This window comes from Hyperolius riggenbachi, chromosome 2 (genome assembly GCF_040937935.1).
Source record: "Hyperolius riggenbachi isolate aHypRig1 chromosome 2, aHypRig1.pri, whole genome shotgun sequence".
Classification (NCBI taxonomy): domain Eukaryota; kingdom Metazoa; phylum Chordata; class Amphibia; order Anura; family Hyperoliidae; genus Hyperolius; species Hyperolius riggenbachi.
In genome coordinates this window covers 538,414,724-538,440,104 of record NC_090647.1, presented here as the reverse complement: position 1 = coordinate 538,440,104, position 25,381 = coordinate 538,414,724, and the positions used below count along the sequence as shown (strand labels likewise).

Genomic DNA, 25,381 nt, shown 5'->3' with positions numbered 1-25,381 from the left:
TCTGGTGAAAGCTCCCACATTGTGTTTATTTTCTGGTGAAAGCTCCCACATTGCGTCTATTTTCTGGTGAATGCTCCCACATTGCGTTTATTTTCTGGTGAATGCTGCGCACATAACGATTATTTTTTGGTGAATGCTGCGCACATAACAATTTTCTGGTGAATGCTGTGCACATAATTATTATCTGGTGAATGCTGCGCACATAACTATTATTTTCTGGTGAATGCTGCGCACATAACGATTTTCTGGTAAATGCTGCGCACATAATAATTATTATCGGGTGAATGCTGCTCACATAACGATTATTTTCCTTCAGACTGGCATCTTGCTACTAATTGCCCTATTTCCTCTGGGTGCTGCGTATGTTTGCAAATTGAACGTGGCAGCCATGCTGCTGGAGAGCGGAATTGATATAGCCATGCCATGCACAGCTATGGGGATTTGGATATGTGTGTGCTTCGGGTGTTGCGAGGGGGGAAGGGGGGGGGCTGTTGTTGCCGGGAGGGAAGGGGGCCCACATCCAGATTCCGCATCAGGGCCCAGAGGTTTCTAGCTACGCCACTGTTTACACAGTATAATGGACTGCATATGACAATGACAAGATCTGTCAGGCAAGTAAAGCTGTCACACAGGGATGCAGATAGCAGAGCTGGTGGAGAGTGAGCTCAGGGGAAGTGATTATATAGAATTGCCAGCCCAGGGGTTCTCATATTTCTTCATGGAGGCAAATTCAATCATGCATTATAATTGCATAATTGATCTGGGAATGATTGAAGGTGACCACACAGCATACATTTTTTTTAAAATATCTGTTCAAGTCAAGAATTGCAATCCATTTTTCTAACACATATATGTTCAGTTTTTCACCAATTATGATCAGAATGATTGGAAACTCAGAGAAAATTGCTAGGGTGTGTATATTAATAAATTGACAATCTAACACACACCATCCAATTTTCAGAAAAATGTAAGAAAAATTTCCAGCATTCCAGATTGATAAAAATCAAAAAAATGGGAAATTCGATCAAAGTTTTCAGTCGAATGAAAAAAAAGCTTTCGATTTTTTCGGGAGATCTGATAATATTTATCAAATTGCCGTAAAAACTGATCATTTTATTGTATCATGTGTGGCCACCTTTAGGTAGAGTTTGATACATTTATATAAAAAGTTTATTTATCCTTGAAGCAAATCTTTTCTGCTCAGACATCTTTAGTTTCCACTAGTAAACTAAATTCCTGAATACTGGATACATGAAAAGCTGAAATACACACACATGTATTCTGAAATTCAGCCACTAGAGGGCACACCTATGCCAGAGATAGAAGATATAACGGCTGACTTTTTTCCACCCAGAATAATAGCACTATGGTTCTCACTTATGTCTCCGCCATTATCAATCACTGAACATTCCTGTGAGAGGCTTGTTGCTGAAATCTGTGGCGTGTTAAAGTGGACCTGAACTCAGAACTTCCTCTCTGCTCTAAAAGACAGGCAATAGCATAATAACCTTTAAAGAAAATCTGTAACGAAAAAACATCCCCTAGGGGACACTCACCTCGGGTGGGGGAAGCCTCCGGATCCTATTGAGGCTTCCCCCGTCCTCCTCGGTGCCACGGTGGCGGCGAAAATCCTCCCGCAGCAGCGGCGATGTAAATATTTACCTTTTGGCTCCAGCGCAGGCGCAGTATCTGCTCCTTCCCACGGAGATAGGCGGAAATAGCCGATCTCCGTCGGGCCGCTCTACTGCGCAGGCACAAGTCTCCTGCGCAGTAGAGTGGACCCGACGGAGATCGGCTATTTCCGCCTATCTCCGTCAGAAGAGCCGCAACAGCGCCCCTGCTGGAGCCTGGAAGGGTAAATATTGAACAGGCTGTCTGGTCTGTCGGGCCGCTGTTTGGAGGGCCAGAGCGAGACCCCCGTTGGACCGAGGAGGACGGTGGAAGCCTTATTAGGATCCGGAGGCTTCCGCCTCCCGAGGTGACTAATCCCCAGGGGAGGTTTTTCTTTTTACAGTGTCGCTTTAAAGAAAAACCATACTGCGCCTCTATGAGCGCGCTCATGCATTCCCAGAACGGAGCCGCCCGTCTTCAGGAGCACTTGGGAGCCTTCCAAAGCCCCCGTGGCGGCAGATTCAAACTGGGAAGTCAGCATTGGAACACAGGGACTGTGAGAGGAACGGGAAGGCTGCAGAGTTCCCCAACCCTGTCCTCATGGCCCACCAACACTGCATGTTTTGCAGGAAACCATAAACATGCACAGGTGGGGTAATTAGTGTCTCAGCAGAGCTGATTAACTTCCTCTGTGGATTTCCACAAAACATGCACTGTTGGTGGGCCTTGAGGACCGGGTTGAGGAACACGGCTCTATAGGACCCAGAGCTGTAGGTATCGTTTTTTTTTTTTTTTTTTTTAATTATTATTATTTCAGTTCACATTAGCGTTAAAACGAAAGAGAGCTGTTATTGGTCAGATACATTTCATGTTGATCAGCTAAGAAAATATGTGCAATAAATATCCTTCCCGGCGAGCGCGGTTGTTTTATTAATGCCGTGAAGTCACTTTGCACAAGAGTGCGGCCGTCATTGTTTTGCAATCCTCGGAAGACCCGAGCTGAGCTGTACTTACTGAAATCGGCGGGATTGTGATAGGTTGGGCAGTTTAATCCCAGGACTCGCAGGTACGGGACGAGATTTGACACTTTCCCACGGTAGATGCATTGTCCTTGGCTTAACACGTAAAGCTGTGGATGAAAACAGAGAGGGGGAGAGAAGGATGAGAAACGTGTAACGGTAGCTGTGCCGCTGGGGAATAAACACGATAAAACGAGTCCTCGGGTTTAGCCATTCAGCCGACTGGGTGATGCAACAGCTTTATTTCATAGTAAGGCTGTGCAGTCTGGAAAGCAATTATCACACTCTGCTTCTACCCCCTCCGTATAACAAAGGCTTAAAGGATAACTGTACTGTGCACATAAGCTGTGTGCCCCCAACGTGCAACAAATAGATAAACAAGGCTTCACAACCCCCTCCGAAAGTAAAAATAAATCGCATTATATCATCTATAACAATAACAATTAAAATATATTTACAGTCATAATAAGCAGAGTAAAACATTGTTAAATATTACCAATATTTTACTGCAACTAAACCTAACAATAATCTCACACAGAACCCTCCCTCTACCCTCCGTCACTAAGACCTCCCCTGGTGGTGCCTAACCCTAAGACTTCCCCAGTGGTGCCTAACCCTAAGATCCTCCCTGGTGGTGCCTAACCCTAAAACCCCCCAGGTGGTGTTTAACCCTAAGACTTCCCCAGTGATGCCTAACCCTAAGATCCTCCCTGGTGGTGCCTAACCCTAAGACCCCCTTCCCCCCCAGTGGTGCCTAACCCTAAAACCCCCCAGGTGGTGCTTCACCCTAAAGTAGGGATGCTCATTCGGATTCCGCGGAAATGCAATTTTCGAAATTCTGATCGGAAATTGCATTTCCGCATTGGAATGCGGAAATCGGTAATGCAAGTGCATTAACGGAAATCACGGAAATTTCCGCCTGAAATCGCGGAAATTCCGCCCGACTTTAACATTGATTTTCTCAAAAACTATAACGTCTTTTTGAAAACTTTTTTTTGCATCTTGTTCACAAGATTCAGTTTAATAACCCCTAAAAACTTGGTGTTTCTAGGACTTACGGGGGCTTTGCTATTAACCACTAAAGTCGGCGGATTTTTACTGTAATGTAAGATGCAGAAAATCTGCTTCTGCCTATTTTCAGTTTGAAATCTATTGAAATTCGATCTGATGGCTTTTTTTTGCCATCAGATTTCAATTAGGGCCAATGCAAAATGATAAGCAATCTCATCAGATCGACCTAGATTTTCCACCCTGCCAATTCGATGGAAATCCATTGAAATCGATCGAAATCGGCCAACCGATTTGCAATCGATCAATCGATCGATCGATTTTGACCGATCGATCGGCCAGAAAATCGGCTGAGTGTATGGGCCCCTTAAGACTTCCCCAGTGATGCTTAACCCTAAGATCGTCCCTGGTGGTGCCTAACCCTAAGACCCCCCCGGTGGTGCCTAACCCTAAGACCCCCCCGGTGGTGCCTAACTCTAAGACCCCCCCCGGTGGTGCCTAACCCTAAGACCCCCCCGGTAGTGCCTAACCCTAAAATCCCCCAGGTGGTGCTTAACCCTAAGACTTCCCTGGTGGTGCTTAAAACCTTCTTTCTCCGTTGCAAATAAAGTTATTACAAAAAACGATACATTTCTAAGACAATGAAGTTCAAAACGATAATTTACGATATTATAATTCCCAAAACCAATTTAAAAATTATATTTAGCGAAAATAACTTTCAAAACAACAACTCTCGGTTGGACGGGCCTGGCGCCTGTTATTTATTGGGCACCCAAATTTCTTCTTCAGCACCCAATAGCGCGTGTATCAAAAAAGGGCGCCTGGAAAAAAGGGCGCGGGGTATAGCCGAAATTTTAAGTTTTAATGCAAAACCATATTTTTCTTTTAAGGGGTTGTAAATGAAAATTTAGTGCTAAATAGGTTAAATAAACGGAAATGAAATGGCAAAATACCGTCTATAACAACAAACGAATTCTAAAAAGAAACGTCAAATATCGTCTATTAACAAAAACGATATTTACACTTGTATTAAGCATAGCAATGCAATGGTAGGTTTTACAGATATTTTACTGTAATTATACCAAACTGTAGACTCACACAGATCTCTCCCTATCCCTAACCCCTAGACCCCTCTTTGTTTAAATATATATAATTTAATAAATTGTATATATTACATATATTGTGCTGCAACTATACCTAACCTTATTATCACACAGAGCCCTCCCTGTACCTATCCCTAACCCCTAGATCCCCTTGGTGGTGCCTAACCCTAACCACCCACCTGGTGGTGCCTAACCCTAAGACCCCCCCTGATGGTGCCTAACCCTAAGACCCCCCTGGTGGTGCCTAACCCTAACCACCCCCCTGGTGGTGCCTAACCCTAACCACCCCCCTGATTGCGTATATTACTTTTTTACTAGCACCCCCAATAGCCGATATATTGTTCCTATGGGGTGCCCATATAGTCCATTGACTCCAAGTGCCCAAAGATTCCTCTTTTTGTATTCTTTGAGGCCTAGTTTACACTGCTCATTTGTGCTGCAGAATAATTCTGCATGTCAATGTGTGTTCTCCCCACATCCCAAAAACATACAGAGAAGTTAATTGGCTTCCCCCTAAAGTGACATGACTATGTACTCTGTAGAGCACTGCAGAAGATGTCAATGCTATATGAATACATAATAAAAAATAATGTTTCCCATTTGTTGTCATGTCCAATAGTTGTCTGGATTTGGTATAAGTAGTGAGCCAACAATTGTTTCGGGGGCCACGTGGGGGCCCCCTTTATCAAGGCGTGTGGTTGCGTGGCCCCCGAAACAATTGTCGGCTCACTACTTGTGGATATTGACGGCTCAATAAAAGAGCGTGTTCATGAAAATTTGGTGGGCTGATATACTGCTGGACTACTTTGCTCGGTGACATTTGCCTATGTCACAATATCAAGCACCCAACCTACACTAACGAGGTGTGCCCCTTCACAACTGTACTGGACTGGATTTGGTATAAATCAAGCTAATAAACAAAATTATGTTGTTCCATCTTAGAACAGATCCATCTATCTGTAACTTATCTGTCACATATCTGTCTACAACCAGAAAAATGCTGCACGCCAAGCAGAGCCGGGACAAGGTCCTCCAGCACCCAAGGCTGAGACACCAAAGTGCGCCCCTCCATCCCTGCCACCCCAGCCGTCACACACTGATTGCTATTAGACTAAGAGGCGCCACAGGGCCCACAACCTCCCCAACACCTTAATATCTAGTTATCTGGCTTGCAGTCACTGTCATGTATCCCCTTTTCTTATTTCTTTCTGCTTCAAACACAATTAGGAATGACAGCTAAATGAATTCTGCGCCCCCTCCTACACTGCGCCCTGAGGCTGGAGCCTCTCCAGCCTATGCCTCGGCCCGGCCCTGACGCCAAGTACAAACTCATAAAACTTATAGTCAACACTACCAAAGCTTATATAGCCTGAGCCTCTCAATGGCTTCAGAGGACTGTCTTATGGTTGTACTCTTCACCAAATCCACATCCAGGGGAGCAGCGGGGGGGGGGGGGGGGGCAGAGCTGTGAGGGGGCCTCAACTACTAACCTTTCCTTCCTCCAATAAAAGAGTCCATCCCCCAGATCAGGTGTTTTTGTGGCTAGGCTTGTTGTGGGTGTGAAGATTATGATGCTCACACTTGTTTTATGACTTTATGATTTTTTTGGAAGATGGGCATTTAAGCTTTGAGGGTCACCAAGAGTACACAAGGGAATAGATGTGAACATTGGGGGGCCTCATCAACGTTTTTCTGGGGGGCCCAATGATTTGTAGTTACACTTCTGCACACTACCATGATTCATGAAAAAATCAAAGCAAACTTTGATAAGACGTGGCAGCCCTGGTTCTAGAATGTTTCCTCCTGAGGAGTCAAGAATCTAAATTCCGAGGTACAACATTTTGAAGCTTTTTACTATTTTTGGTTGCTAACCATAGCATCATGTTTGGTATATAATCCCTGGCAGATAGACAGCCTAGCCATGAACAGCGGGGAGAACGCCAGCGCATACCACTAAGGCTGCATCTGAAATGACCACCAGCTCAGTGTGTAGCACCTTAATAGATTTTCTGCACACTTTGCATTCAATTCAGATGCAAATCATATGCAAATCTGCTACTACTTATTATGCAAACAGGAAACTCAGGAGGAGGGGCTGGAAGCAGCTAACCTGACAGTTACATAGTTACAACGTTAAAAAAAGGTGGGGGGAAAGGCTGCGCGTCCCTAAACACATGCTGCAATTGAACGGTTAATCGCACAGGCATACACCGCCTCTGCCAGACTGAAAAATGCATGCCCTGCATCCAAGACAAATGCTAACATTTATTAAACTAGGAGGAACTTTAGCTTCCAATATGGTTTGCATGCAAAGTATATTATACTAGACACTTAATATACTAGTCACTTGCCCGGAGGCAAACCTCCGGGCAAGTGACCTAACCGATTAACCATTCAATTGCAACATGTGTTTAGGGACGCGCAGCCTTTCCCCCCACCTTTTTTTAGCCTAGCCATGAAATTCATCATGGTGGGAAAGGGGGTGGGAATAAATGCAGCTGATCAAAGTTTTGCTGATGGGGAGGGGTTGCTTGATTCCTTGTCTTGCCCGTTTCAAGTGAATTAAATTCAAGTCTACCCTTACCTGTGCAATCTCTGCTGCAACCTTGAAACCTGAACCCAACTTTGGAGTACAGCTAGTTATGCATTCTGGCACCCAGACATTAGCAAACACTACAGATGACGCCCGTCACCAGCTCACCCGCGAATCCCTCACCTGATCAAACAGTTCAAACAGCTTGGCGCTGGGCTGGTGGATGGTGCAGATGATATTCCGGCCCCCCTGGGCCAACGACTTCATTAAGGACACCACTTGGAAGCAGGACGAGCTGTCCAGACCACTGCATGGAAGAAACATTGTAAGAAACAGCAAGTGCTTTCAGTAAACTCTTCTCAGGATACGGTAGTGAATTTATCTACTTAGATCCATTACAGGGTGCCTTAAAAATGTAATTGTAGCTGCACTGTTGAGACACAGACAGCTCACGCCGGTGCACTAGCATGGAGCCGAACGGGCTGAGCTTTTTCCACTAAGCCCAAACAGCGGTCCCTTGCTACTGCACAGTGCGGCCGTGCTAATTTGCGTACAGGAGCGCAGCAGCAAACTACGGGCTTCTCAGTGCTGAAATGGTGAGGGGGAGGGAGACAGGGGAGGAGTTTGGGCAGAAGGCTGCATAACTAAATAGCCTAGGCTAAACATCACTGGGAGGCCGGAGCTAGGCCTCAGGTAGATTGTGTGTGTGTGTGTGTGTGTGTGGGGGGGGGGGGGGTAAAGGATTAGGTGTTGGGTAGGTAGTTGGGGGGGGGGGGTCAATGGTTAGGCGTCCAGTGGGAGGGTTCTGTGTCAGAGTAGGGTTAGGTTTAACCATAGTAAATTATCGGTATTCAATACCGATATTTTATACTTTAATAGTAAAATATCAGAAGAGGATGAATAGAAGGATGAACAGAAGAGGATGAAATCTGATTGGCTGCTCGGGCTACACATGATCATTGCTCACTCTGTGGCATTTAAGTGTCCACGTGCCTCGATATGGGTGCCTTACCTGGTGGGTTCATCAAAGAACATCACGGGCGGGTTATTCACTAATTCCAAAGCGATCGCCAGTCGTTTCCTTTGGCCCCCCGACAAACATCCTGTCCTGGTGTCGGCGCAGGGCAGCAATCCCAGAGCCGTCAGGATCTCCTTCACCTGATGAGATGTACAGCGCATCACATAATGGACTCTGCCTTCAGCTACATATTACAATATTTACAATAAAAATGGCAGATTATTGGAAGGTAGGGCCATAGCAATAGACTGAAGCCACAGGAGGTGTTATGGGAACCAGGAGCAAGCTTCTGCTCACCATACATATATTACCATTACACTATCCAGCAGTTGGCAGTATTTCAGTAAGCCAGTAGCTGTTCAGTATGGAGTTCTTGGGCAAGACTCCCAGACACTGCTACTGCCTACTGAGTGCGTTCTAGTGGCTGCCTCACAAGCGCTTTGAGTCTGATAGAAGAAAAGCGCTATACAAATACTGGAATTATTATTACTATCATTATCTCTATTATTATCTCCTGCTGTAGTGTTGTCAGTACATTGTCTGTAAAGGGGCCCCTAAAGTGTAGTGTGCACAGACTGGGGCCCTGATAGATACCGTATTGAAAAAACTGAACTGTACTTATTTGGTGTATAATCTAAAGGTGCTCATTAATGGTACAATTTTTGATCAAAATAACAATAAAATAATAATAAATATTCAAAATAATGATAATAAAAGGGATTTATTTGGTGTGCAATCCAAAGGTGCCAACAAACGGTAAAACATTTTTTTTTGAATGGTCATATTTTCAAGCAGATATAGTCTTCTTTTACACTGCAAATCGCTATGTGATTCCAATTTAAAAGCGATTCCGGTACATTTTCCTTGGATGCAAGAAACACAAATAAAAAAACGCAGCATGCAGGACAAGTCGAAATCGCATCCAAATCTCATTGTAATCACGTGTCGTGTAAAAGAGCCCATAGATGATATATAACCAGCGAAACTGGTAGATCCAATCGATCCTGAATAATTGAATTATCAATTATTTCCTTAAAGGGCTGGTTAATCTGTGTTTCAGATTTTTTTAATTGAGAAGAATGTAACTGGTTTAGATACTACCACAAGGTGGATTCAAGGACAACTGAAGTGAGAAGAATATGGAGACTGACATATTTTTTTCCCTCCTAAACAATACCAGTTGCCTGGCAGCCCTGCCGATCTATTTGGCTGCAGTACTGTCTGAATCACACCAGAAAAACGCATACAGATAATTTTGTCAGATCTGACAATAATGTCAGAAACACCTGATATGCCACATGCTTGTTCAGGGTTTATGGCTAAACGTATTAGAGGCAGAGAATCAGCAGGACAGCCAGGCAACTGGTATTGCTTAGAATGAAATACATATGGCAGCCTCCATATACCTCTCACTTCGGGTTCACTTTAATGTTGTTAATTGATTAAATACAATATTTTCTTTTGATCGGAGAGATCCTATCAGAAATAAGAGTGTTCACTAAAAACAGCAACATTATTGGACACCTCACAGTCTTCTGCACAGATACAATTGTCTCTCAGTTATCAGTTATAAAATACAATTACCCATTGAATGAAATTTGAAATTCAATCAAAAAAGTATTTTATTTATTTCAACATAAAAGCAGCTCTATAAATTGACAGTAAAATCAATGTAAAGGAAGGTTTTGTGATGAGGTAGAGCTGAGAGCAGCTCCCATTGGGTATAATAAATCAGCTGCAATACTGACTAAAGAGAGAGCAGGATATATGGGATACGTGGGAGGAGCTCCTTACCACAATTCCTATTTAAAGGAGAACAAAAGGAAATGACATCGTAAACATGGTCACGTCAAATGTGTGCAGCTAGAAAATTCTGCAGGGAACTTCCTGAATCCCTCCAGCCATCAGGGCCAGATTTGGTCATTTTACCGGCGGCCAAGGCCCACTAACACCAACCCTGAACGCCTGTGCACCACTCATCCTGTGTGCTCTTCCTGTCTTGTTTGTTCCCCTAGCTAGTCCTGTGTTCTTCTCTTGTGCTTCCCCCATCCTGTCTACTTCCCTGGTCCTGTGAGGCAGGCACAGCACAGAATGGGGGGAGCACAGGACCAGTGCTGCACTGCTTGCCCCGTGGAAGCAGGGCTGCTGCGGACTGGGGTTGTGACTACTGTGGTTTATATATATGGCAGTGTAACTGCCTTAGTGTGCCAGCCCGCTGTCCGGCCCTTGCTTCTTAGTGCCCTAAGCCAATAGCCTTTGTTGCATTGCCTCAAATCTGTCCACGCCAGCCATACACAGGCCACAAGATACAACACACCTTCCTGATGGGGGCAGTCCTCCAGCCACATAGAGGCCACAAGAGGCAACACACCTTCCTGATGGGGCTTTCCTCCAGCCACAGACAGGCCACAAGAGACAACACACCTTCCTGATGGGGGCAGTCCTCCAGCCACATAGAGGCCACAAGAGACAACACATATTCCTGATGGGGGCAGTCCTCCAGCCACAGACAGGCCACAAGAGGCAACACACCTACCTGATGGGGCAGTCCTCCAGCTACATAAAAAAGCCAAAAGAGGCAACACACCTTCCTGATGCGGGCATCCCTCCAGTTATAAAGATGCCACAAGTCAGTGTACCAATGGGTGCAAAACATGTACATGAGGCTGCATTCCCCAGCTCCTGTTCCCACACGCATAGCTGCACGTGTCACTTGCAAGAAACTCACCATTTCTTTCCGCCCCTCATCTTTTTCCTGAAGCTTCAGGTGGGCGGAGACCTACAACAAAACAAAAAGGTCCATTGTTAGTAACTGGAGCAATGATTCTTATCATCTCCCATAGGCACATGGGGATCAGTGTTGTTTCTCTTGCAGCCAATCAGGCTCTGGCTATCCATAAGCAATCTGCTCAGAAAAAAAAGATACCTAAAATTTCATTAGTCTCAGTTGACATCACAGAGACTTTGCCACCTTTCTAAAAAGAGCACTTTCCACATGCATCCATCTGAAAATGGCGCCTGCGAATTATGGCGCACGGTGTTGCCGCTAATCCGTCTGTCGCTTATCGCTGTTTAACGTTAAAGCCTTATTGTTATTTAGCGTTAACACACAGAACCCTCTCTGTACCTATCCCTAACCCCTAAACCCCCCTGGTGGAGCCTAACCCTCACCACCCCCTGGTGGTGCCTAACCCTAACCACCCCCCTGGTGGTGCCTAACCCTAACCACCCCCTGGTGCTGCCTAACACTAACCACCCCTCTGGAGGTGCCTAACCCTAAACCACCCCACTGGTGGTGCCTAACCCTAAACCACCCCCCTGGTGGTGCCTAACCCTAAGTACCCCCTGGTGGTGCCTAACCCTAAGACCTCCCTGGTGGTGCCTAACCCTAAGCACTCCCCTGGTGGTGCCTAACCCTAAGACCTCCCTGGTGGTGCCTAACCCGAAATCTCCCCTGGTGGTGCCTAAAGGTCCGTAAACACGCCGGACTGGAGGCAACGGCGGGTCCGTCGTCACCTCCCGCTCGGTGGGCGTTCCAACGACAGTCCGGCGTGTGTATGCACTGTCGGCGGACTGATACGGCTGTTTCTGAGCGATCCACCGGGCGGATCGCTCAGAAACAGCCGTATCAGTCCGCCGATAGTGCGTACACACGCCGGACTGTCGTTGGAACGCCCACCGAGCGGGAGGTGACGACGGACCCGTCATTGCCTCCAGTCCGGCGTGTGTACTGACCTTAACCCTAACCTTGACAGTGTTGCATTAAATCCATTCACCGTTTTGCTGTTAAATAACTTCTGCAGTTTGGCTTATGTAGGGCGCTATTAATAAATAACGTTACTGTGGGCAATAACGTCTGCTGTTTGACATATGAACAGCACTATTGATAGATAACGTTACTGTGTGCCGTTTTTCTTCTTTTTTCCCTGTGCGCCATTATTATGTAGTACTAATGATAAATAGCTATAAGCGTATCTTTTTCATGCGGCGCCATTTCTATGCATAGGCGCTGTGCACCATTACTCACTGATCCGTCGCACATACCTTGTCAAATGTCAAAATTTTCAAACATACCGTAGCTAAAAAAATAATAATTACTACAGATGTTCAATAAGATGCTAAGAATTGTGGCGTGTGTTTAATTTGAATGCCCATATTATGCCGTTTGGAGTTGGGCCAATCAAACGCATTTCCTGTGGATTTTGATAGTGTGCAGAGAGGTCAGAGACTTCGGACACCTACTATCGCTGTCTGTGGCCCCACTGGAGAAGTTTTTGATGACTTCCTGTCCTGGGGACCTCTGTGGTGCTGTGTGGCTCTTAATACGACAACCTCCAGGAATAAGTCCTCCAGGAACAGCAAGTGAAAGACAGCAACAACAAAAGTGTGGGCACTCTCTAACTACCCCCCCCCCCCCAAAATTGATTTTGCTGCCCCTTCACAGCACAGCATGGAGAACGGGATGGAACACAGTATAGGCACCACTAGATCACCAGGAAAAGAAAATATATGGGGGGGGGGGGGGTTGACCACCAGGTAAGCTTTATTAGGGAGGGAGGAATCGACATGCACCAGGAAAACTTTATTTTGTAGGGAGGGAGAAACTACCAGAGACCAGGGAGGCTTTATTGGATAGGGAGGGGGGAAATCAACAGACACCAGGGAAGATTTATTGGGGGGGACCACTAAACACCAGGGAAGCTTTAATAGGGAGGGAGGAACTAACATGCACCAGGGTAGCTTTATTTAGTAGGGAGGGAGAAACTACAAGACACTGGGGAAGCTTCATTAGATAGGGAGGGAGAAACCAATAGACACCAGGGAATATTTATAGGGGAGGGGGGAACCACTAGACACCAGGGAAACTTTATAGGGGAGGGGGGAACCACTAGACACCAGGGAAGCTTTATAGGGGAGGGGGGAACTACTAGACACCATGAAAGCTTTATAGGGGAGGGGGGAACCACTAGACACCAGGGAAGCTTTATTGGCGAGGGGGAAACCACTAAACACCAGGGAACTTTACAGTTGGGAGTGGCTAAAGAAAATTTGGTAGGTGGCTCCAAAATTTGGGAGTGGCTCCAAAATTTGGTAGGTAGGTTCACACACTTCCTGTCTAGAAAGTCAGGACTTTTCCCACCAAATGAGCCACATAACAACAAGAAACATATGTAGCCAAAATAACATTTTAATTTTTGGGTACTCAGGCTGTTCAGTCTTTTAAACACAGACAGGTCTCCATAGACTAATCAGTAGATTTACCATCATGGCCTCCTGCACGGTGAGATGCGGCAGCAGCATGTCATCCTGCATGATGTAACAGGACACCTTGCGGAACGTGCGCAGGTCCCGGGTCTGTCCGTTAATCAGAACTTCCCCCTTCATTCCTGTTTCCCTGAAACACAAGAAGGCAAGACATTTTATTAGTGCAGCATTGTTTAAAGGGAACCTGAACTGAGTACAATTATTTAAAATAAAACACATGATGTATTTGCAAATGAATATTACATACCGTATATACTCGCATATAAGTCGACCAGTGTATAAGCCAAGCAACCCATTTTTACACCAGAAACCAGGAAAAAGTGATTGACTTGTGTATAAGCCGCCTCCCCAGCATAGCCCCCTCCACAGTAGCCAGATGTGCCCACAGTACAAGTCACCCCCCCCCCCCCCCCCCCAGCCAGATGTGCCCAAATGTATGTCATTGAATGACATTTGGTCAGAGGTCGTTTTCTTTAACCCTTATACCTCCTCCGCTACCCCAGTGTGTTAGCACCTGCCACCTGTGGGATAGCTACACCCCACTTCATTCAAAGAGTGGGAGGGATCAGCAAAGACCCTCACAGTGATGCACCTTTGGCAGTCCTTTACCTTATCAGGTTAGCATACTTTACAGACCCCATACTCCGTAGGAGGTCTGCCCAGTAACTATTTGGTTAATTATACTTGGGGTATATCCTACCTCTTACCGATACCTATAGCGTTTGTATTTTCTAGACTTTGTGTTTGTAAGGTTTGCGTATACACAGCACAATTTCCCATCACTTTATTTTGGCTAATTCGGGCCTGTGGGTGAAGCTATGGAGCCCCAATACATTAAAGACTCATTGCTGAGTAACAGCTATAGACCACAATGTACATTTATGTCTATGGCAGGGTGGAGTGCTTAGGTTAGTCTTAGGCATAGGTAGGGTCAAGTCAGTGTAGGGCAAAGGTGGGGGGTGGTTAGCATTAGGCGTGGGTTAGTGTTATGGTGGCCGTACATGGTACAATTTTTTTATCCAATCTTACCATTTCTATGTAGTATAAGGGTAAATTAAGTGAATATACTGAAAGGATAATTTAGGCAGTTCTCTTATATTACATAGAAATGGTAAGATTGGATTAACAAATTGTACCATGTGCCCATTAATGGTACAGTATTTCTTATAGATTAAATTTTTCGACGCAATTTTTATGATCTAATTGTATAGAAAACTGCGCCGTGTGTGGCGCAAACCAATAAGAAACAATTCTTTGGAATTTGGAATTCGACTGGAAAAGGAAAAAATATTGATCCGAAAATCTAATCGAATGTAAACCTTCTTAAATCGTTCCGTTAACAGGAACAACCGATAATTGCCTTCCGATTCGTTTTGATCATTCAAATCTCATACAATGATCGAATTTGAAGGAAAAGATGTACCGTTATTGAGCACCTAAAGGTGTAGGTAAGGAGGGTTGAAGTTAGGCGTAGTTAGGGGGGAGGTTAGTGTTAGGGGTAAGTCGGGGGAGGTTAGTGTTAGGGGTAAGTCGGGGGAGGTTAGTGTTAGGCATAGGTAAGGGGAAGGTTAGTGTTAGGTAGGCAGGAGGTTAGAGTAAGGGTAGGTGGGGGGGGGTAGTGTTAGGCATAGGTAAGGGGAAGGTTAGTGTTAGGTGTAGGTAGGAGGGAGGTTAGTGTTAGGTAGGCAGGAGGTTAGAGTACGGGTAGGTGGGGGGGGGGGTAGTGTTAGATGTCGGTAGGAGGGAGGTTAGTGTTAGGTGTAGGTAGGTGGGAGGTTAGAGTAAGGAGTAGGTAGGGGGGAGGTTAGTGTTGGAGTAGGTAAGGGGAGGTTAGTGTTAGCAGTAGGTAGGGGGGAGGTTAATATTAGGTGTAGGTAGGGGGGAGGTTAGTGTTAGGTGTAGGTAGGGGGGAGGTTAATATTAGGTGTAGGTAGGGGGGAGGTTAGTGTTAGGTGTAGGTAGGGGGGAGGTTAGTGTTAGGTGTAGGTAGGGGGGAGGTTAGTGTTAGGTGTAGGTAGGGGGGAGGTTAGTGTTAGGTGTAGGTAGGGGGGAGGATAGTGTTAGGTGTATGTAGGGGGGAGGTTAGTGTTAGGTGTATGTAGGGGATGTTAGTGTTAGGATTAGGTAGGGGGGAGGTTAGTATTAGGTGTAGGTAGGGGGGAGGTTAGTGTTAGGTGTAGGTAGGGGGGAGGTTAGTGTTAGGTGTATGTAGGGGAGGTTAGTGTTAGGTGTAGGTAGGGGGGAGGATAGTGTTAGGTGTATGTAGGGGATGTTAGTGTTAGGAGTAGGTAGGGGGGAGGTTAGTATTAGGTGTAGGTAGGGGGGAGGTTAGTGTTAGGTGTAGGTAGGGGGGAGGTTAGTGTTAGGTGTATGTAGGGGAGGTTGGTGTTAGGAGTAGGTGGGGGGGAGGTTAGTATTAGGTGTAGGTAGGGGGAAGTTAATGTTAGGAGTAGGTAGGGGGGAGGTTAGTATAAGGAGTAGGTAGGGGAGAGGATAGTGTTAAGGCACAGGTGTCGAACTCCAGGCCTGGAGGGCCAGATCCATGCCAGTGTTTAGGATGGACTGAGGAAGAGAGGAATGTGTTCTACCTGATGGACCACGCCTTTCCTGATTTAGTCCCATCAATTCATTTGAGCTGTATCAAAAATGTGTGAGGACCTCGGCCCTCGAAGGACTGGTTTGACATCCCTGTGTTAAGGTATAGGGTAGGAGGTTAGCGTTATAAAATGTCAGAAAAAGCGACACGCAAATTCCCAACAATAAGCCATTATTTCAATGTCATTTCACCATTACAGCCCCTGCCAATATTACCTCAGACCAGAAGTGCACATAGCAATTTAGTTTTAAAGTGGACCTGAACTCCTAAACAGGACAGAAGGAAAGCCTAGAGAAGTGCACCCTGTATGTATTTAGAGAGTTTAGCCTGTCTAATTCTTCCTCATCTGTCACTAATCCCGTCTATAATTTGATCCCTCAGCTGTGTCAGCTCAGGAATCTCCACTGCCACAGTAGAGCAGCTAATTTGTAAACACACGATGTTAACCCTATATCGGCTTTCATGAAAGCAGGAAGTAGACTCACTGCATATTTATTGCAGGATTTGTATCAGCTGCAACAAAGAAATGATTTTCTCTAAGGCGGGGAATACACTTGACTGTTTTCGTGCGCGTTTTCTGCACAGAAAAACTGAGAACTCATGTTAATCAATGGGCTAGTACACACACATTTTTTCACGGGCAGAAAAAAAAACTGACATTCTGCATGATGACTCTGCACATTTTAGCAGTTTTCTCGATTAATTACATTAGCTGCAGTGAAAAAACGTGCGCGTTTTCCTGCATAGAAACACACTTGGTGTGCAGAAAAAGTACGCAGAAAAACGCGCGCAGAAAACTGAAAGATAAGTGTGTTCCCTGCCTAAAGGTTATTGTGCTGCTGATTATCTTTTAGAGCAGAGAGGAAGTTCTGAGTTCAGGTCCACTTTAAATGCTTAAACGGTGTCAATGGTTAATTCCAGACACCGTATTGATAAGGTGCAAAAGCATCTCCTGTGAGGCAACTTAGGAGAATAGCTCAGATAATTGAGGACAGAGTATCAGAGGGACAGTCTGCTCAGCCCATCCTTCAGAGTACAAACAATCCCAGCTTTACTGTTCCCAGGCGGTTACTGGAAGTGAGCACAGCTGTCAGGTGTGCTTATCCGTACAAGGTTGGTTGCACTGACCTGTATCCTGCCAGGATGTTCATCAGCGTCGACTTCCCCGCCCCCGAGGGACCCATTATCGCCGACAGCTCCCCGCAGCTGAATTTCCCAGAAATCCCCTTCAGCAAAGTTTTGTACCCTGTTGGAAGAAAGAAAAAAAATCTATTTCAATTCTCATTGTAAACAAGCTGTACAAATCCAGTCCAGAGTCATTACATTCACAAAAGTGTGTGGAGGAATAATAGACAAGAAATAACTGCAGATAACTGCTCGTGATCAGTAAATATGTTACGCCTATCTGTGGATTACACAGGGAAAAACAAACAAAGTGCGACATGAAAACAATAAACAGGCGAGAACATGCAGCAGAACATCGTATTGTGACACAAACATTAATAATAGTGTCTGATAACCGCATTCAGTTCTTATCTCGGAAGGAATGTTATTTACAGCGGTCTCAAGCTAGAGGTCTGGATTGTAGCTTTCCAAACTTTGGGGGACATTCACAATGCACAGTATCTCACAAAAGTCAGTACACCCCTCATACTATGTAAACATTTTATTATATCTTTTCATGGGACAACACCAAAGATAGGATACTATTGGGCTGATTCAGTAAAACTATCGCTTTTAAGCAGCGCAGGTTAATACTAGTATGCGCGGTCCTGTCAGCGCAGCATTCACTGTTCACTTACGTGTGATCCTTGTAAGTGCCGCGCAATGAGCTCGTAGTGGGACCGTGACACTTTACTAGCGTGGCCACTACTACGTTAATTAATAAATCAGCCCCTTTAATACAGTGTAAAGTAGTCAGTAGACAACTTCAAAATGTTAAAACAGTTAAAATGATCATTTACAAAAAATGATAATTGTCAAAACAAATTTGAAAACACTAATTCTTAAAATTAAAAATTTAGGTTGTACGGGCCTGGCGCCCGCTATTTAATGGGAGCCCAAATGGTCCAGTTTTGTGCCCAATAGCCAATATTTAAAGTGAAACTGTGACCAAGAATGGAACTTCATCCCAATCAGTAGCTGATACCCCCTTTTACATGAGAAATTAATTCCTTTTCACAAACAGATCATCAGGAGGCTGTGTATGGCTGATATTGTGGTGAAACCCCTCCCACAGGAAACTGTGAGGCGGACCATTGTTCTGGAAGTTTCCTGTCTGTGAACATCGTTGCATTGTGGGTTTCCAACTGCCAAAAAAGCATGCAGCAGCTACTTCCAGTGACATCACCTGCCAGCAGTAAAAATGTCACCATGTGATAAACGTCAGAATGTAAATCAGGGAGAAGAAAGCTTTTACAATGGGAAACCCTGACTAAATCATTTATACATAATTATTGTAAAAATGAAGCACTTTTTTATTACATTATTTTTACTCGAGTTCCTCTTTAACATTAGAGTGAATGATGGCACCAAAATTGTCCACTTCTCATATGCGCAGAAATGTCCTGCTTTCACAAATGAGTGCAAAGTGCTAAATCACACAACTGAATCCAACATGTTTCAGCCATAAAAAGGTGCTTCGTCAGAGCTCCACCAGTGGCAAAACAGAAGAAAGGGAATTTGATAAAGATTGTTATTTTGTTCTGGAAAGTAGAACTATGCAGTAAAATGCCTGTTTTCCTCTTATCCATAGGATGGTGGACAGTGTCGGACACCGATATATTGTTGAGTGTTGAGCCGCGCAGGACGTGGCGGAGATCTGGAGACAGACGCTATCTCAGATTAATTGAATGAGGCATCCACAGATTTCCCATTGATAGCGGGATATGAGTGCCTGGGGATGATATACTGGGATCATTGTCCGCAGAACAGAAGGAGCAATGTGGCGCGTCCTCATGCAGCCCTGCGTCTGGTCTCGCAGTTACGCGGCTCACGCTCCACGGACGGGGCCGCATCATAAATCTGATCTAATGATTTATTAATTATAACAATTTCTTCCTGTGTCTGGAGGAACCAAAGTTGTTATTCATCCCGTATGGGAACGTCAGGAGAGAGGAAGCTCCAAGAACTCGAGTGACCTAAGCTTAAATTGTGCCCACCAGTAAATATTCTGCTCTTTCTCCTCTTCTTACAGGATATAAAACGGCGTCAAAGGACCACTATAGCGAAAAAAAACACGTAAAACGTAACTAGTTGAGGACCCTGAACGTCCCTAGTGACCAGGATATTTTTTACAATTAAGGCCACTGCAGCTTAAGGGCTCGATGAAGGACCGTACAACCCAACACACAAGTGATGTCCCCCCCTTTTCTGCCCACCAAAAGAGATTTCTGTTGGTGGGCTCTGATCTCTGCTGTGTTGTTTGTTTGTTTTTTAATAAATATTTGTTGTTGTTTTTTAAGAAATAATGCAATTTTTTAATTATTATTTTTAATGCCCGCCCTCCCTCTCCCTGCTACCCAATGATAGCGATCCCCTGCCAGAGGGGACAGCCGAGTGACACGGTTGTCCCCAGTACAGCGCTGCTGTGGATCGCAGCGCTGTACAATGTAAATAGACGGCGGTTTCACGGTCTAACAGTCTCCTAGCGGCGATTGCCACTGGGAGACTTATAATGGAGCTCTGCACGTGCGCGATCTCCAACAAAACACGCCCCCAGGACTGCACGCCAATTGACGTGAGGCGGTCCTTAAGTAGTTAAAATACATATAAACATATACAAATAAGAAGAATATTTTTTCCAGAGTAAAACGAGCCATAAATGACTTTTCTCCTATGTTGCTGTCACTTACAGTAGGCAGTAGAAATCTGACAGAACTGACAGGTTTAGGACTAGCCCATCTCCTTATGGGGGATTCTCAACATGATTTCTATTCTTTTTACAGCATGAAAATGTGTAAATTTCATGCACAGCAACCGCTCTTGGTTATGTACTGCTCTCTTAGGCCCCATACACACATCAGACCATAGTCTTTGGAAAATGAAAGATCACAGACCAATCTTACCACCCTTCATGTAGTATGAGAGCCATACTCTACTCAGTCTTTTCTATGGAGCTGAACTCCACATCAGAAAAAAATCTTTGCAAGATGCTGCACACACAGATGCTGTGCAGACACAAAAGATCAGTATCTGCAAAAGATCTGTTCCTGCCAAAAATCCATTCCTGCAAAAAGCAATGATAGTCTATGAGATCTGCAGATCATCATACACACATGATTTAACTGACATTTATCTGCAGATCAGATCCACCAGGATGGATTTTTAGATCTGCAGATGATTGCTTGATCTGCAGATGAATGTCAGTTAAATCATGTGTGTATGATGATCTGCAGATCTCATAGACTATGAATGCAATTTGCAGGAATGGATTTTTTGGCAGGAACAGATCTTTTGCAGATACTGATCTTTTGTGTCTGTACAGCATCTGTGTGTGCAGCATCTTGCAAAGATTTTTTTCTGATGTGGAGTTCAGCTCCATAGAAAAGACTGTGTAGAGTATGGCTCTCATACTACATGAAGGGTGGCAAGATTGGTCTGTGATCTTTCATTTTCCAAAGACTATAGTCTGATGTGTGTATGAGCCTTTAGGCAGCATACCCACCCTCCCATTTAAAGAGTAACTGTTAGGCATAATATGTTAAATCTATTCTCTATTTTAGCCTATTACATACACAAAAAGGATTGTAATAAGGCAATGAAAAAAGTTAAAATCCTTCTTACTTTTTTTCCTAGGAGGTTGTTTTTCTCTCCCCATGCCTGCAGGACGCAAAGCCGCAGAACAGAAATGACAGGCAGGCTGATTGGCTAAAGCCTCTGTCAATCACCGCTCTGCTCTGCGATTGGCCGCCTGCTCTCCCCTTGTCTGCAGCGGTGTAGCCGCTGTAAGAGCGCACGGAGGGGGGCCAGAGGCTATCTCCTCTCACTGTCCTCTGCCCCCCTCCTCCAGTGTGATGTCCGCGCCCCCCTCCTGCCCTTCTGCCGCCCGCCGCCGCCGCATTCTCCTTCTTCCCCGCACAGAACTTTGGGGAAGGATAAAGGCAGCGCACAGACTGCAGGAATAATGTTCCCAGGCGCTGCAGTTCCCCCTATACTCTCTGCACTGCCGCCGGTGGTAGTGCAGAGAGTATAGGGGGGAACTGCAGCGCTTGGATCTATTGTTAGGCGAGTCTTTGCCAGCTGCAGCTTTTCCTCCCCGCTGTGCTGGGGATAAGTGCGGGGAGGAGGGGAGTGCGGGGAGGGGGAAGAATATACCCGGAGGAATCAAGATGGCCCCTGCCATGAAAAGGATGACCCTTTATTTATACTATCAAATTATATTGAAGGAAACCGAGGACAGTGCAATACATCTGTTATGTAAGTAGAGGAAGTATTTATCTACTTACATATGTGTTTTCTTTGATGGGCATGTTTTTGCTAATAGTGCCTCTTTAAAGAGACTCTGTAACAACATTTTCAGCCTTATTTCTTCTATCCTATACGTTTCTATACCTGTTCTAATGTGGTCTGGCTTACTGCAGCCTTTTCTAGTTGCACTGTCTCTGTAATAAATCTTATCTTCTTTTCTTTGTCAAGCTTTGTCAACCCAGAGAGGAATGAGCTGCCTCTGTTGTAATGAATACAAGTTATGCACGCCCCCTCCAGGCACGATTAAAAGCCAGGATCGCGGCGGGGAGCGGCGGAAATGGCAAAGAGAGATCCAGGAGATCACAGTGACTCGATTGGTATGTTTTTTTTATTGTACAAATCGGACAGTACAGATTCTCTTTAAAGCTTCTTTCATATTTAGCAACCTCTCTCTCTCTCTACCACGTTGGAGCTGAAGTTACTTTTAAAACACTGTAATTCTGCCTCCAGCAATAGCTGGAAGCCAAATTACATAATTCCCTACCATCCAAGAGGACCTGGAGGGGGAATAGTAAATAACGCCGCCGGGACTTGTGCATCAGCAGGAAAAGCCATACCGGCTGTATCCTGCGCCCAAGTCTCTCAGTGGCAATTCCTCTCGTATGCGTGCTATGCTGCCAAAAACTTTTCATCGACCCAAAAACCACAAGAAGGGGGAGATGGGGAACCAGGGGGGGGGGGGGGGGGTGTTCCTGCAGCACTCAGGGCACTGGGGCAGTTGACAAATGGTAGCACTGTCCCTGACCATGGCTCCCTCCCACCTATAATAAGTGAGGCCACAAAAACACCTGCTGTGGCGGGAGGGTATATCGAAAGCGGGAGTCTGATTAGTTGGGGGTCCCCACAGCCCTGAGCCCCTCTGTGACTGAAAGGCGGAGCATGATCACCAGGCAACCTAGGCAGGTCCTTGGGGCCTAATGGGTGTCAAGAGGCTTACCAGCCACCTTCTCTGACCTATCGCCACTTCAGCTTACATACCTAAGGACCCCAAGGGGGCCAAAATCTACTACCTTGCCTAGGTCCCTATTACATCTTCATCCATCTCCGCTGAAGGCTCTGCTCCCCCAGACAATACACAGACAATACACATTTTTAACATGCTTCCTGCATTTTCGAGAAGCTTTAAAAACATATCTTACAGATACATTTTTAATGCAAGTGTAAACCAACACTTATACCGCAAATTTGTGCCCCGATGAAGCCCTGTGGGGGTGAAACAAGTTGCGTTAAAAGTTATGTTTTATAATTATCTTAAAAAGCATTAAAGTTGTGTTGGATCAGAAAGACAGCACAATAATCTACTATTCAATCTCTTCTTTTGATGCTACAACAAGTGCACTAAGTCTGCTTCTATCATCAATCATTAATCAGCTGCATAGAAGAGTCAGTGAAGACTGTTGACTTCTCCTTAACATCTCAGCCTTGAATAATGGTGCATAATAGACAGAGTGTGTAATTTACAGAGATCAGGGCATGCTGTCACTCCCCATCACTCCAGCTGCCTTCTTCTGTAGGTCTCATTTTCCATTATGCATTGAGCGGGATCAATATTGACACACAGTTGGGCTGTTGCTGGGTATTCTCGGTCATGATCGATCCAGCAGCCACTATGTAGGTCACTGATCTTTCCACGCCTGGCCATTACGCACTGTCGTAAGGAAGCAGCTTGACCTGGCCACAGCAGATCAGGCTCAGGAAGTTATTCCAGGACAAAAGGCGCGTCTACTCTATACCATAAACCTTATTTGGGGCCATTTTTGACCAATTTTAAGCCAATGATGCAATCTTGATTGTCCAATCTTACAACTTCTGTGTAATATACGGGACTACCTAAAGTAGCCATTTAACCCGTTCACAGCCGAATAAAGTAAAACTTTATTTGGGTCGAATTTTTCCTGATGCAGGGGTAGTGTGCCCCCCCCCCCAGCCTGGCAGTCTAGGCAGGGTATGCAGAGTGGCGGCAGGGAGCTTTTTTTGTTACCTGTCCTAACGGCTGGATCGGACTCTTCTTCTTCCTCCACCACGGCGGTTATGTAATCCCAACATATCTTCTTGGTTCCGATCATATGATATGATGTGATCGGGATCCAGGAGATCAGATCAGTGATGAGAGTCTCTTCCATCTCTTCCATCATCTCTCTTCCAGCATCAGGTGGCGCTGTAACCCCGACACGGTCTCCTGGATCCCGATCACATGTCATATGATGTGACTGGATGTGATCCGGACCCAGAAGACCTGTCGGAAGTTCAGAGCCGCCGGTGGAGAAGGAGAAGAAGATGTCCGGAACAGGTAAATACAGTGGGATGCGAAAGTTTGGGCAACCTTGTTAATTGTCATGATTTTCCTGTATAAATCGTTGGTTGTTACAATAAAAAATGTCAGTTAAATATATCATATAGGAGACACACACAGTGATGCTTGAGAAGTGTCTAGTAGAGACCCTCTTTATCTTCTCGGCCACACTCCCTTCCATGTACGAGCTTGGCCACACAACGCAGGTGGGTTCACATCTGCACGGTAGCATGGAGCTGCTTGTGCACAGAGAGAAAAGCCGTGCATAAACGGCTCCGTGCTGCTGTGCAGGTGTGGGACGTACTTTGTGCCTGCATGGGGGTGGCTTGGCATAAACGGCTCCGTGCTGCTGTGCAGGTGTGGGACGTACTTTGTGCCCGCATGGGGGTGGCTTGGCATAAACAGCTCCGTGCTGCTGTGCAGGTGTGGGACGTACTTTGTGCCTGCATGGGGGTGGCTTGGCATAAACGGCTCCGTGCTGCTGTGCAGGTGTGGGACGTACTTTGTGCCTGCATGGGGGTGGCTTGGCATAAACGGCTCCGTGCTGCTGTGCAGGTGTGGGACGTACTTTGTGCCTGCATGGGGGTGGCTTGGCCATTTTGATGATTATTTTGAGGATACGTGCACAGCGCAGGAAGGGTATAGGAAGATTTGGGAAGCCTCAATCATACAGAGGCTTCTCCCTACTGATGGAAGTATCTAACATTTTTTAATCTATCTTTGTCCGCTTCAGGCCCCTTTTACACTTGCAAGTGTGTGTTGCGTTACCCGTTTTACTGCAGGGTAATTTAACGGCAAGGCAAGTGTATTCGTCGGCTTGTACTTGTAAGAGCCGAAGCAAAGTGTGCGTGGTGACACAAACTCGGACCTGTCCTTTAACCACTCTACGGCCGCCTAACGCTGATCAGCGTCAAGTCCTGGGGGAGGAGATTAGCGGGGATCGCTCATCCCCGTTTTAGTGGCGGAGCTGAGCTCCAAGATCGGCCTGCTAGCCTGAGATCGTGGCTAGCAGGCTGTTAGAAAAAAAAAAGTTTAGTTAGGTTGTGCACCGCTGCGAGGACAGCTTAGTGACAAAGCTGTCCCCTCGAGTGGCCCACAGTGTGATCCCTTCTCATAGGCTGATGCCTATGAGAGGTGATCACTGATTGGATCTTGGGGGGAGGAAGGTAAATAAAAGAAAATAGGGAATGGTGGCAACAAAAGGAGGAAAAATTAATTTGTTAGCTAAGTTGTGTGGCTCTGCAGTGATCTGTTGAAGCTGTAGAGCACTGAATTGTAGAAAATAGCCTGGTCACTAGGGGGGGAGGGGAGGGGTTGTTGTTGTAAGCCTGTGGTCCTTAACAAGACACTGAAGCGAGAGAAAAAAATTATGATGATTTGTTTGTGTAGTGCAGCTAAGAAATAAAACATTAGGAGCAGAGACATAAGTCTAATATTGTTTCCAGTACAGGAGGAGTTAAGAAACT

General features: G+C 45.5%; 1 protein-coding gene across 2 annotated transcripts in view; it reads right to left on the bottom strand.

Moving 5' to 3' along the window:
* The window catches only part of ABCG1 (ATP binding cassette subfamily G member 1), a 111,718-nt gene that overhangs the window by 21,434 nt on the left and 64,903 nt on the right, over positions 1-25,381 (bottom strand). For both annotated transcript variants that reach the window (XM_068270721.1, XM_068270722.1), the window contains exons 3-8: positions 17,282-17,399; positions 13,555-13,687; positions 11,021-11,071; positions 8,287-8,432; positions 7,458-7,581; positions 2,626-2,740 (exon numbers count right to left, since the gene is read on the bottom strand). In XM_068270721.1, coding sequence (XP_068126822.1) covers positions 2,626-2,740; positions 7,458-7,581; positions 8,287-8,432; positions 11,021-11,071; positions 13,555-13,687; positions 17,282-17,399 — 687 coding nt within the window. The remainder of the gene's footprint in view (positions 1-2,625; positions 2,741-7,457; positions 7,582-8,286; positions 8,433-11,020; positions 11,072-13,554; positions 13,688-17,281; positions 17,400-25,381) is intronic.